The sequence below is a fragment of the Prionailurus viverrinus genome, chromosome C1 (genome assembly GCF_022837055.1).
Source record: "Prionailurus viverrinus isolate Anna chromosome C1, UM_Priviv_1.0, whole genome shotgun sequence".
NCBI lineage: Eukaryota > Metazoa > Chordata > Mammalia > Carnivora > Felidae > Prionailurus > Prionailurus viverrinus.
In genome coordinates this window covers 163608474-163622591 of record NC_062568.1, presented here as the reverse complement: position 1 = coordinate 163622591, position 14118 = coordinate 163608474, and the positions used below count along the sequence as shown (strand labels likewise).

At 41.7% G+C, this 14118-nt stretch overlaps 1 protein-coding gene across 2 annotated transcripts in view; it reads left to right on the top strand.

Annotated features, from left to right (window-relative positions):
• PATJ (PATJ crumbs cell polarity complex component) overlaps positions 1 to 14118 on the top strand; it is a 367631-nt gene that overhangs the window by 278120 nt on the left and 75393 nt on the right. For both annotated transcript variants that reach the window (XM_047870413.1, XM_047870411.1), the window contains exon 32: positions 12450 to 12524. In XM_047870413.1, the coding sequence (XP_047726369.1) occupies positions 12450 to 12524 (75 nt within the window). The remainder of the gene's footprint in view (positions 1 to 12449; positions 12525 to 14118) is intronic.

Genomic DNA, 14118 nt, shown 5'->3' with positions numbered 1-14118 from the left:
CATGCTGTTGTCTCACTCTCCCTCAAAAGTAAACATTTAAAAAATTAAAATAAAATAAAATAAAACATTTAGGGCTAGCCACATAAGGAGTAACTGTTGTAAGTTAAAGCATCAAGGTGTAACTTAGAAAACTGAATTTTTCAACCTGAAAAATGCAAATTGTAATCATAACAGTATTTATTGAAATCCTATGTGCTAGGCATTATTCTAAGCTCAATTACATTAACAGTCCTATGAGGTTAGTGCTAGTATTTTCCCCATATAAGAGATGAGGAAACTGAGGCACGGAAACATTAAATAATCACCCAGTGAAGCCTGGATCCAGGTCCATGCACTGTGAGGCTGGAAGCTAGTCTGTAAACCACTGTGCACTACCACCTTTGAGAGAGATACAGATGTAGAACAATACTGAAGTCAAGGGACAGAAAGAAAGTTACATTGGGATCTGAACTTTGTAATTTTGTCTAAATCTTAAACTTCAACGTTGAGAGTATGAAAGGCCTTGGTTGCCAGAACTGGTGAGACGGAAGCCAAATTGGAGCCAGACCGTGTTAATGAGGTGATCTCTTCGCCGAAAGCAATGGGAGGCCATGCAGGGCTTTAGAAGGCGACTCTGAACTGTAGCTGTGATGTGGTGACTAGGTTGGACAGGGACCAGAATCAATGCTGACTGGCTCGCTGGAGGTTCATTATAACAGTGGCCATCCATGAGAGGCGGCGACGACTATGTATTCTCATACTCTTGTCTATGCAAAGACCTTAATACACAGCAAGGCAATATGTGTGTTTACCAAGTTCCACAGGAAGTTGCCAGTAAAAGAATTTACCTTCTTGCTCTCAGTATGCAAACCTCCTGCTGTATGTGTTCTTTAAGACTTTCCTCTGAAGGCAGGTTTAGAGCTATTTAAATGGCAATTGTTGCACCATCTGGGTCTTGAGAACAAGCATCCTCCCAGGACTTGGCCAGCAGCCCACGATAAACCTGCTAGGAAATGCCCCCAACAGATGTGCTCCGCGTTCTTTCCCAATTTATGAAACTGCTTAGCAACAATACAGTCTATGTGTCTCTGTGTCAAATGATCCTTGGTCACAGATCTGATACAGCAGCCTTGATATCATCTTAGATTTTTCAAAATTTTTCAAAATGTTTAGATTTTTTCAACTGTCTGCAATGGTTTTTACTGTTGTCTTTCATTGTGAAATATTTCTGATCCTCTGGGCAAGAATAGAAAAATGAGAGCATTTCAGTCAGCTCAAGGTGGCATTCTACCTCTGGCTTCTTTGTGGAAATTTTGGAATTTATGGGGTAGCAAGATGCCTGGGGAAACATGAGTTGTTTCTGAATTACCTATCACTAACCTAAATGAGCTGTGACATGGAAATTCACACTGTAACAGGCAGTGCATTTTACCATTTGAGTCCACACCAGCTGCAATAGCAACATTTTAGGAACACTGTTTACTCTCTACTAGATATGCTTGATCCATATAAAGTTTTCAAACCTACCTATTGAAAAATCAGTGTTGAGTGCTACAGATACCATCCAAATGGACTGATAGTACTTGCTTTTTCAGATGAAAAAAGCTATCAGATATAAATTGTGGGCTCTGAAGTCTGAACAGACTTAGATTTTGCCTCTGCTATTCACTAGGAAAAGTGACTTGTCCTATCTGCAGTCTTCATCCAAAAATGGAGGAGGATGTCCACCTCTCTGTTGTGAGGACTGAAACACTCAACACAGTGCTTGGCATGCAGGAAGGGCTCCGTAATGTAGCTGTTGTTAACACCAGATACTGCCTATATAAAATCTACGTGTGCTAGGACTCTCTTTATTCAGTGCATATTTCCGGAGAACCTGTGATGTGTCGAGCTCTGGAAATGTAAAGATAAATAAGACCTCTTTCTGAGAATCTGGGTGGCTCAGTTGGTTACAGCTGACTCAGTTTCAGCTCAGGTCATGACATCATGGTTTGTGAGTTTGAGCCCCGAGTCGGACTCTGTGCTGACTGCTTAGAGCCGGCTTCTTGGGATCTCTCTCTCTCTCTCTGCACCTCCCCTGCTTGCTCGCTCTAAATAAATAAATAAATAAATAAACAAACAAACAAACAAGCATTTAAAAAAAGAAACCCAGGGTGCCCTGTTCCTTTAATAAATAAATACATAAGACCTCTTTTATTCACTTAATAATTCACATAACATACACCACATTAGGTCTGACAATTCAGATAATGTACACCACATTAAGTCTGATGCAGAGGTCACAAACTGGCTCTCAGAGTTGGATCCAGATCTCATTTCGCCTCTATGATGTGCCCGTAAGACGTTTGAGCTAGGGTTCCCTGGGTGGCTCAGTCAGTTAAACTTCCAGCTTTGGCTCAGATCATGAACTCATAGTTCACAAGTTTGAGCACTGAGCTGGGTTCTCTGGTGTCAGTGCAGAGCCTGCTTCAGATCCTCTGTCCTCCTCTCTCTCTGCCCCTCCTCCAATCATTCTCTCTCAAAAAAAAAAAAATTTTTTTTAAAAGATGTTTGAGCTAATTTTTATAAATCAGATTTTCACATAAAAAGCCTGGTTTCTCTTTTCTCTTAAAAACAGACCAGCATTCTAAGCTGCCCCATGAATCAATTATGCAGTTGCAGTTTATTTCTGTCCCTACTTTTTTTTTTTTAAGTTCATTTATTTATTTTGAGAGAGAGCAAGCAGGGAAGGAGCAAAGAGAGAGAGAAAGGGAGCTAGAATCCCAAGCAGGCTCCATGCTGTCAGCACACAGCCTGATGAGGGGCTCAATCCCAGGGACCTGTGAGATCGTGACCTGAGCCCGAAACCAAGAGCCAGAGGCTTAACCGACTGAGCCACCCAGGCCCCCCTTCTGTCCCTACTTTAACACCATTTCCCCACCCCAGCCTGCTTCCCATATCCCCATACCTGTAAACACCTGAGTCTGCGTCCCTGGTCTAATACTGGAGACAGAGCTGTGGCTGTGCAGGTGGAGTGGTGGGAGGTGAAAGCCAAGAAGTGGACAGGGGTGAATGGTGGAAGGCCTTGTGGACCAAGGGAAGCCTCTGGAGTGGTTTTAACTGGGGATGATGATGAGAGTAGCCATTTGAAAAGATTCTTCTGAATGCCCTGAAAAGAATCCCTTAGAAAAAGTCAAAACTGAAGGCTGGGAGAGAGTTAAAAAGTTGTTAGAATAACAATGATGAAAGTTGATGGAGGAAGAGGAGGGCTAGGACTGACTCTAACAGGCATCGGTGCAAGCTGACTGGCTGGGTGCCAGCTGGGTGCTGTTACTGAGGAAAGGAACCAAGGAGGAAGGTTCCCCACATTTGTGGGGAAGGATGAATGAACTGGGTTGGGTATAAGACAGCAAACTAGAGAGAGCTGCTCAGCCTAAAGGGAGTCACATTCAAAAGTATTCAAATTCAGTGATTTTTAGAACATGCCTGTCAGACACACAACAAACACAAATCATCTATTGCTGATCTGGGTCCTTGGACTCCCCACCTTGTAGCCTGTGGATACACTAGAAAAGGACAGCCTTTGCCTGAGTCAGTTCCGGCCTCCCTCCTCCCTCCTCCGACCACCGGGATTAGCTGAACTCACACCAGCAAGAGCTCCATGGCCCTTCACCTGCTCTTCTGCAGTACTCCTCAACGCTAAGAACTACTTTTTAAGTTTATTTATTTATTCTGAGAGACGGAGACAGTGAGCAGGGGAGGGGCAGAGAGAGAGGGAGAGAGTTCCAAGCAGGCTCTGCACTGTTAGTGCAGGCCCCAGTGCAGAGCTCGAATTCACCAACTGTGAGATCATGACCTGAGCTGAAACCAGGAGTCAGATGTTCAACCAACTAAGCCACCCAGGTACCCTGCTAGGAACTACTTTTTTAATTTTTTTTCCAACGTTTATTTATTTTTGGGACAGAGAGAGACAAAGCATGAACGGGGGAGGGGCAGAGAGAGAGGGAGACACAGAATCGGAAACAGGCTCCAGGCTCTGAGCCATCAGCCCAGAGCCTGATGCGGGGCTCGAACTCACCAACCAGGAGATCGTGACCTGGCTGAAGTCGGACGCTTAACCGACTGCGCCACCCAGGCGCCCCTAGGAACTACTTTTTTAAAGTTGAATGCGAATTCTGGCTGTGACACTTAGTGGAGTCTCTGTGCCTCAGTTTCTTTATCAATACAATGGGGACGGTAATAGGCTCGATCTCATATAACATAGAAATTAATACACCTCAGATGCCTTTTGGAGCACATAGGAAATGCTGTGAAAGTGTTAAGCTGCCATATTTTTTCTCAGCAGTTCTGAAAGTACTTTCAAGGTAAGATTCATGTGTCTTGTTCACTGATATGTCCCGTGGCTCACAGTGTCTGGGACATAAAAGGCCTTTAATACAAATGCTTAATTTCTGCTCCCTCTGAAATATAGTTAATATGGGTTTTAGATTATAGGACCTTAAAATTATCGTGACAAATAAGTCTTGCCCAGAGAAGTGAAAATTTTACAGACTCAGAGAACCACGTGTGAGCACCTCTATGTTTCTGATAAGTTCTGGAATTAAGACACTAGACACAGCTAAGAAAGTCTGAGTTCTAGGCTCAGCCAGGGTGTCGTTTTCCTTCTCTGGGTTCTTAGCGCTAATAATTATGATTGGAAGATTATGAATTATGAAGGAAGATTCCTTCCTGGCAAATTGAATTTCACGTAACAAGTCTTCACAGCAGACCAGTTAAAGGGAATGAAAGCAAGCCAGCAGGTGTCGACGGTGGGAATTTGTGTTAAAATCGTATACCTCTCTCTGTGCTGTCTTTGAGTCCCTGAGATTACTCTACCTGTTACCATCATGTCTCTACAGTGTCTTCTTCATTTATGATACGGAGGGAGAGAGAACGGAGGAAAAACCCCAAAACTTTCCTCTTGTGACTTTTGTGAAGGAAATTGACTTGACTGTAAATCTACCGTCTTTTTTATGACCAGGAAAGGGAAATGTATCATGTAGGCAAATCTCAAGTGATTTTCAGAAATACAAGATATAAAGTACAATGAGCTGTGAAAAATGCCACATATTTGAATGCACTTGAACTCTGCCATTGGCATTTGCATACTGTCACAAAAGAGAGGCCAGTGCTGACTCAGACACATTCTTCTCTCTGGCTCCTTACAAGGGAATTCCTAGGCTCTTGCTATAGAAGCGGTTTTCATGTTAGATCTGAAACAGAAAATACGATTTTCACAGTGACATCTGCTACCCCATCCAAACTAAAACCCTGCAGTTCTTGATGAACTACAAATTGGGGATAAAAATGGATTTAAAGTACATAGTTCAGTTGTTTTAAAAGTGAAGAGGATATACATCTGACAATTCCAGACTGGACTTGAGACCTACAATCATCAAAAACACATTTTATGTATTTATTTTTTATTTTTTATCAAAAACACATTTTAAGCAGTTTTTCCAAACTTGGATACCAGCACTTTAAAAACACTTAGGAATCATTTTTAATAAAGCCTACTAGTCAAAATTGATAAACTGGTGTCAATTATATTTCACTTAAAATGTTTTTTAGGGGCACCTGGGTAGCTCAGTTGGTTAAGTGTCTCACTTTTGCTCAGGTCGTGATATCGCAGTTTGTGGGTTCACGCCCGCATCAGGCTTTGTGCTGACAGCTCAGAGCCTGGAGCCTGCTTCAGATTCTGGGTCTCCCTCTCTCTCTCTTTCTGCCCCTCCCCCCACTTGTGTGTGTTCTCTCTCTCTCTCTGAAAAATAAATATTTAAAAAATTTTTAAAAACCTTTTAATATGTTTTTAAAGGAAAATAAAAAATCGATAAACTGAACATGTATCAGAAATCACACAGCATGTTATTCTCTTAAAAGTTAAAATCCTACACTGCACTCATTATCTTCCTCTACAAATCTATTTTTTTTCATTTTTTTTTCATGTTATTATTTTAAAAATTAGAGACAATATCAACCTCCTATGTATCCAGGTTCAAAACCACAGTCAGCTTTTACTAATGTCTCTCCTTGTCTGCTTTCATCAAATCATTTGCAAAGTATGCTTAAGTCTAGGGACACAACATGAAGCAAAGTATATTTTTTTCAGACACTGGGATTTCACAGACCAGAAAATTTTCAAAAGAATGTTGAGAATGTAGAATTATTATTATTAGTAGTAGTATTAGTATTAGTATTATTTGGCTAAGTAATGAAAAGCAAAGTAATGGTAGTTTGGAGCATATGAGTCTGTCATTTTGTAAGTCAAGAAATGGTCAAGTAACAGGGATTTCAGAGGGCTCAACCTATTGAAGTCTCCCCTCCCCTCCCATCCCCATTACTACCATATATCATTATCATAATGTCACATAAGAAGAGCCGTTTTAACACTGCAAATTTAGGGAGGGCACAGTCTTAAAGGGTAGTCCTTGAACTTGCATAGATTTAGCTTTATAAAGGACTCTCCATATGGTGGTTTTTCATATTTCCCACAAATCAATGGAAACGGTCACAGATCCACGTGGTTCTCACTCCTCAGTATTATCTGAATAGAAGAGAAAGCTTGGACTTTGAAGTTGGATAGTGGTTCATAGCCAGATGTTTCCACCTATAAGTTATATGCTCTACGACAAATTAGACTTCTTTAAAACCTGAGCTTCTTCATAGGTTAATGCCAACTATCTCTTGGAGAGGCAGTGTGGCATGATTAAGCATGTGAGCCAAATACATAAGGCTTTTAATCCTCACTGTGACCTAAGCCTTTGGGCAAGTGAATTCACTTCCAGAATACTCAGGTCACTTATCTGCACAATGCAGATAACAACAAAGCTTTCATTAGGGGGAGGGTAGAGAGAAAGTTCAGTTCCTAACAAAGAGTAAGTGCACAGTAAGTGGGGGAGGCTATTATTAACACTACGTGAGGATAAATGAGTTATTTTAAAGGTGCCTACTAAGTGACAAGTACATAATGAGCAGCCATTAAATAATAGTTTCTGGGGCGGCTGGGTGGCTCAGTCGGTTGAGCATCCAACTTCGTCTCAGGTCATGATCTTATGGTTCATGGGTTCAAGCCCTGTGTCAGGTTCTGTGCTGGCAGCTCAGAGCCTGGAGCCTGCTTCGGATTCTGTGTCTCCCTCTCTCTCTTCCCCTCCTCTGCTCATGCTCTGTCTCTCTCTCAAAAATAAATAAACATTAAAAAAAAATTGGAAAAAAAAATAACTGCTTCCTGTCTTGCACAATCTAAAATTCAACACACAAGAAGGAACAAGTGATAATAATGGCCGCGAATGCTTTTACAATATTTACTAACAATCCAAAAAGGCATCATTCTAAGTGTATTAATTTCTGTGTTATAGGAGATTGAGCCTATAACTATCCCCATTGTATTGATAAGGAAACTGAGGCATAGATACTCAACTAAGTGTCACCGCCAGGATTCGCATCCGACTTTTAAAAAGTAGTTCCGGGGCGCCTGGGTGGCTCATTTGGTTAAGCGTCTGACTTCGTTGGTGTCATGATCTCCGGTTCGTGAGTTCGAGCCCCATGTGGGGCTCTGTGCTCACAGCTTGGAGCTTGCTTCGGATTCTGCGTCTCCCTCTCTCTCTCTCTGCCCCTCCCCTGCTTGTGTGCGCTCTCTCTCTCTCCCTCTCTCCCTCTCAAAAATAAATAAACATTATTTAAAAAATAAAAAAGTAGTTCCTAGCAGGGTACCTGGGTGGCTTAGTTGGTTGAACATCTGACTCCTGGTTTCAGCTCAGGTCATGATCTCACAGTTGGTGAATTCGAGCTCTGCACTGGGGCCTGCACTAACAGTGCAGAGCCTGCTTGGAACTCTCTCCCTCTCTCTCTGCCCCTCCCCTGCTCACTGTCTCCGTCTCTCAGAATAAATAAATAAACTTAAAAAGTAGTTCTTAGCGTTGAGGAGTACTGCAGAAGAGCAGGTGAAGGGCCATGGAGCTCTTGCTGGTGTGAGTTCAGCTAATCCCGGTGGTCGGAGGAGGGAGGAGGGAGGCCGGAACTGACTCAGGCAAAGGCTGTCCTTTTCTAGTGTATCCACAGGCTACAAGGTGGGGAGTCCAAGGACCCAGATCAGCAATAGATGATTTGTGTTTGTTGTGTGTCTGACAGGCATGTTCTAAAAATCACTGAATTTGAATACTTTTGAATGTGACTCCCTTTAGGCTGAGCAGCTCTCTCTGGTCTGCTGTCTTGTACCCAGGTCACTTCCTTCATCTCCATTTTAACTACCCTCTGGCTTCAGCCCTATGAGTTTGTTATCCTGATAGATCTTTTCTGGGCTCCACCTCATTTTAATCAGTAGTCTCTTGATTGCAAGTGATAAAACCTCAGCTTGACCTGTACACAAAGGGAAATTTACTGATAGGTGACAGGTCCTTTTTACATAACTACAGGAAAGGCAGGGTTGACAGCCTCAGGGCTAGTTGGAACCTGAGACCTGGACCTTCCAGAGATACCTACAGTCTCTGACTCTCTTCCACTGCAGACTTGTTGCCTCAGCATAGTGGGAGCATGGCCACCAAAAGCTCCTAAGCCTCACTGCCAGAAAGGGGCTCTTCCCTTGGATCCACTTTAGAAAATTTATAGGATGTTCTTGTGTAGTCCAGATGTCTGCCCTTGGACCAATTACTTTGGCTGGACAGACAGGGCTTATTGGGCTTGTTTACCAGCTGTGGGACAGAAGTCAACCAGCTTTGGTGACTATAAGCTGGACATCCCATTATTATCTATTATATAGAATATTCGCAGTGTTGCTTTTTATGTCCACCACTTGGAAGTTCCTTCTCGATCAGAGTAATTTGCTTGGCGCACAAAGAATTTTCTTTCAGGAGCTTTTAGTACTGCGCTGAGAATTATAACATAATGTACACAGAATGTGTTCTATCAGTTTGCTTCATGAAATGAAATGGTCTTTCCCCGCGCCTTCTCACCTTTCTTATTCAGGGGTCCCCTATGCAAAGTCAATAGCTTAGAATAGCCCAGAACCTCAGCTTTGAAGGCACTAAAAACTCCCTCAGTGCAATAGTTGGGGGATTAGCAAGTTCAAAATTTATGTTTTTTTTTTTTTTTTAACGTTTATTTATTTTTGACACAGAGAGAGACAGAGCATGAACGGGGGAGGGTCAGAGAGAGGGAGACACAGAATCTGAAACAGGCTCCAGGCTCTGAGCCGTCAGCACAGACCCCGACGTGGGGCTCGAACTCACGGACCATGAGCTCATGACCTGAGCCAAAGTCGGCTGCTTAACCGACTGAGCCACCCAGGCGCCCCTTGAAATTTGTTTATACACAAAACACAGAAAAAAGTGACTCACCATAGGTCACCGCGGTGGCTGGTGCCATGAATTTTTTTTTTTTTTTTTTTTTTTTTTTGCCTGCCCAAGCTCAATATAAGCTGGCATGACTCGTTCTGACTTTATGTTGAATCTAAAAATGGAATCACCATGTTCAGGCTGCCCCTCAGCAGCTCATGTGCGTCTTTGGGAAGGTGAGCAGCACTCCGCCTCTCCCTTGTGTTTTATCCTGGGTGAAGAGCAGAAGCTCTGCGGCACGATGCGTCTGGATTAAGTTTTGGTTCAGCACATACTTTAGGCTCTCATGCCCGAGCTAACTCTGAAATGAGGGTGATAATAATACTTATCCCACGGGTCTGTTGTGTACATCGGCATCTGACACATGAACTGTATCTAGCTCAGTGACTGGTACAGTCAGTGCTCAGCAAGTTTGATCTGTCACTGTTGTTATCATCGCCATGCACTGGCCCCATCCCGTGGCCCAGGGGTTTAAGGGCAATCAGTGTAAGAAATGGGACCGGGAGTTGGACCGGATGCTTTTCAGAGCTCTGATTTCCTCATCTCATCCTTCTACATTTTCAGGACAAGAGAAAGGGAAGGAAACCCTCTTCTCAGGCACCTGCTATCTGCCACACGTCTTCATACAGATATCATTTAGTTGTTCAAAGTTTCCACGGCTTTTTGTCTGATATCTGTCTCACCAGATCTGTAAATGTCATAAGTGCAAGACTCCTTTGGTCTTTTTCAGTGCTGGCACAGAGTAGATCCTCCTTAAGCGTGTGTTGAATTCAACTTTGCTGGCAACCCCTTATTGAGGTAGATGTTGTTAGTGTATTTTCACTGTTGCTAAAAATGAAGGTTTCCAAGCATTACTGCTGCTAAGTAGTGGAACCAAGCTGAACCCAGATTTTTCTGGCTGCTGCTCCAGTGCCCTTTTTTATTTACAAATGCAAATGTGGATGAATTCAACCAATTAGGAGTACCTCTCTGTGATATGCAAATTGGGTTTTTAAGTCCAGCTGGGGAAGTCAGCTCCTTTGTCCCACTGCTAGTTAATCTGGGCTTAAATAAAGGTGGAATTGCAGACCTGAAGTATCATTTTTCAAACAGAGGCTCTTCCGAAGGCCATTTGATCTGCATTGGAAGGAATAATACCAATGGTTTCCATTTTTAAGGCAGTTTAGAAGTTTTCTTCTATAAATTCCCATGAGCACCATTTATTGACCTTTATATGTCTTTCTTCTCTCTTTTCAACTGTGATCCTTTAAAGTGGAAGCCACAGGATCACCTTCACTGTGCATCCTTTCTTTCATGGCTGGCTCTGAAATCCAACCAGATGCATTTAAGATTTGAGTTCCTGAACTTTGATTCATTCAGCACGGGCCCTTTTTCAAGCTCACAGTCTATTCTGCCGTATGTTGAAGAAACAAATGAGACAAAAAGTCAATCATGCTAATGTATGGGAGACAGACACATAAAAAGATACAACTCAATAGTGCAAAAATTGTGGTAAAATAAATTGGTCATGCTATGGAAGGGGCACTGCCCAGAGGCTCAGGGAATTATGGCATGAAGTAACTTTTGAATTCATGTCATATAATCTGTTTAAGAGCAGAATTTGGCAGAGGAGGAATTCTAAAGTCTTTCTCCCATATGGGTGAAATTTAGAGAGAATTTATATCTAAATGAGAAAGAGTTGTGGTCCTAAAAAGTAAGTGGACAGATAAAGGTAGTCACAATTATCCAGAAGACCTAGGCTGCAGTCTCATGGTATTATGTGGTGGGGTTAAATTTCTCAGGTTGTAAACCAATAGGGAATTGATGGGACAGGATGAGATTGTAACCGAATCTAGTAATAATGAATACCTGGGCATGACCTGATCATTATCTCTTGTATTGTTACAGATCTGATGGGGGGAGCCTATTGAATTAAGCATATGTCAATATGTTCAAAAAAGAAACTGAGGTGGAAGTGGGGGTAGGAGGTATCAGGTACTATCCCAGCATTCCCCAAAGGAGAAAATGTCCTTTCCATGTAATTATTTTCACCAGCCCTATAGTAAAGTTAGGAATATGAATTTGTCAGAGCTTAATTCCATTTACTCCCATGATTAGCATCTTTATAACATATTTGGTTTTTGCCACCTACCCTGCTAAGTGCTTTTCATGTATTGCTTCGTTTAATCCTTTCAACATCCCTATAGTGTAACAACCTTTATTTCTTCCCATTTTATAAATGAGGAGACTGAGGCTTGGAGATGTCAGAAAATTTGCTCAGGGTTGCAAAACTCTTAAGTCAAGGAACTAGGCTCACAAACTCCTACCACTTTGCTATATGCCTCTCTTATCATCTCCAGATAGCTTCCCTGCCTACAGTCTGTATGTTATATGTGCCACCTGGGTGTCTTTCAGACATTTACCAGGGGCTAGAGTAAGCCAGCCTTTGCTCCTATCCAAAACAGTCACACTCCATGTTCCCTGCCTTGGCCAAGTCCCAATGCAGGAGTTCATGCCTGACAGAGTAAACCATCTCATGATAATTTCCCCTATAAATTTGCCTATAAAGAAGGATGGGATATGGTGGGAAGCAGACATAAGCATTCTGGTCAATTTGTCGGTGTCGGTGTCAATTTGCCCTTTAGGTATGCAGTGGTTTCCTATGTGTTTTGGTAGTTTCTTGCTCTCCTAAGTCTGGACTCTGCACTTTTCCATGGGGTTTAGGACTAACTTTGTACCCTCCAGTGTCTTTAGTGAATATATTTTGCCTCTAATTGAATATCTTGGGCAGAAAGATGTTCTAATATCAGAGCTTGAACTATGAAAGAACTAAATATTCAGTGTAAATACAGATGTAGAAATTACTAGTATGGCAAAAGAAGAAAAAACTCGCCTGAAGGGACCATCAGGGGATATCTGATGGGTTTAAAGCCTGATAGATCTGAAAGTCCCCAAAAGAAGCATTTGGAAGTGACAAGCCTATGTTTATTTCTGAGAGTTAGTTGAGCTGGATGAAGAGAAATTTTGACTGGTGTTTTGTAGTCATTTTTGTAGTAGAACCAAAGCTCCATGGTGTTTGCTAAAGTTGGAGAGTGCAAGTGAGCCCTAAAATACTGTTAACCACTTGTATCTTTTACCTTTTAGGAAGACATCTCCCAGATCGTTGATCAAGGTGTGGTGGCAGGTCAACAGAAGGCACTGGAATGCCCAACTGACAGTGTACGTAATTTCCACTTTAGGTTTCACTCTACTGGGATGGTGTGCATTATAAGTGGGTTCCAGAAAAAAAGGAGGTGATTACAATGAAATTAAATCCTTTGTGACTTGCCAGGAGGTTATGGTATGTCTTGCAACTTGAAGTCAACCCATAGCTGTGTAACTGATTCTGTGTAAGGTGTTTGGAAATATTCTCTGTGCGTCTTCCTGGACCAGTACCCTGAACAGGTGTTTAAAAGTGGGCCATCCCTGCAAACACACCTGCACTTAAATTCTGAGAGTGCCATGTCTTAATGTCATAAATAAAAATTTTAAGTGGGAGAATGCATAGTTCTATAAAAACATAAATACAATAATGTTGTATTGCTCCTTGTATTTTAAGTTTCACTTCACTTAAAAAACAAAACTATACATTTCTGTCAAATTTTTTTACTTTTGTTGCTCTCAAGTGTGTTTTTTTAATCTTGATTCTCATTTCTGTATTCTAGTTTATATTTTCATGCTGCTAAAATTTACATTATTACTGTACTATTCTTATGTTTAAGGAACTAGAACTTACAAGAAATGCATAATATTTCAAACATTGCCAAAGGAAACGCCTTTGAAAAGTCTCCAAAATTATATGCTAAAAACCTAAATAAAAATGAGTAGGTGTAGGGGTGCCTGGCTGTCTCAGTCGGTAGAACATGAGACTCTCGATCTCAGGGTTTTGAATTTGAGCCCCACGTTGGATGTAGAGATTACTTAAAAATATAAAATCTTTTTTAAAAATGAGTAGGTGTAGGAAGAACCTTAAAAATAACCAAATTCGGTTCAACTGAAAACGTATAAGCAATTTTTAATTTAAGGACACATTTTTTACTTTATGTAATGCATTCGTAAATACTATTAATGTGTTAATACATTATATGCTGCCACTTACCACAAGGCACATATCAGCCATCTCGAAAATGTTTTTTTAGAATAACATTTTATTCATCATCTGCCCTTTCTTTTCCCTGTTGGAAAATGAGCGCTTAAATATCGAAAGCATTTTCCTTTGGGAAAGCGATTGTAACCCTTTTCCGTGGCTACAGAAGAGAAAGGGCCCACAGGTCAGTGAGCAGCACGTGTGTCAGCTCATTATGAAGAACTTCCCAACCACTTGAGCTGTTCCAGACCAGCCCTGACAGTTTTCAATCAGGAGCTGGCTGGTCATTTATTATCAAAGGACATAAAAACATTAATAGCTGTTATCGGTTGAACTCTTTTTTTTTTTTTTTTTTTTTTTAAATTTTTTTTTTTTCAACGTTTATTTATTTTTGGGACAGAAAGAGACAGAGCATGAACGGGGGAGGGGCAGAGAGAGAGGGAGACACAGAATCGGAAACAGGCTCCAGGCTCTGAGCCATCAGCACAGAGCCCGACGCGGGGCTCGAACTCACAGACCGCGAGATCGTGACCTGGCTGAAGTCGGACGCTTAACCGACTGCGCCACCCAGGCGCCCCTCGGTTGAACTCTTAAACTGTTCCTGGCACAGTGATAGGTTTACTTATATACTTTTCTCTTTGATCTTTACAGCAGGTTTGCAAGGTTTAGAGATAATGCCACCAATTT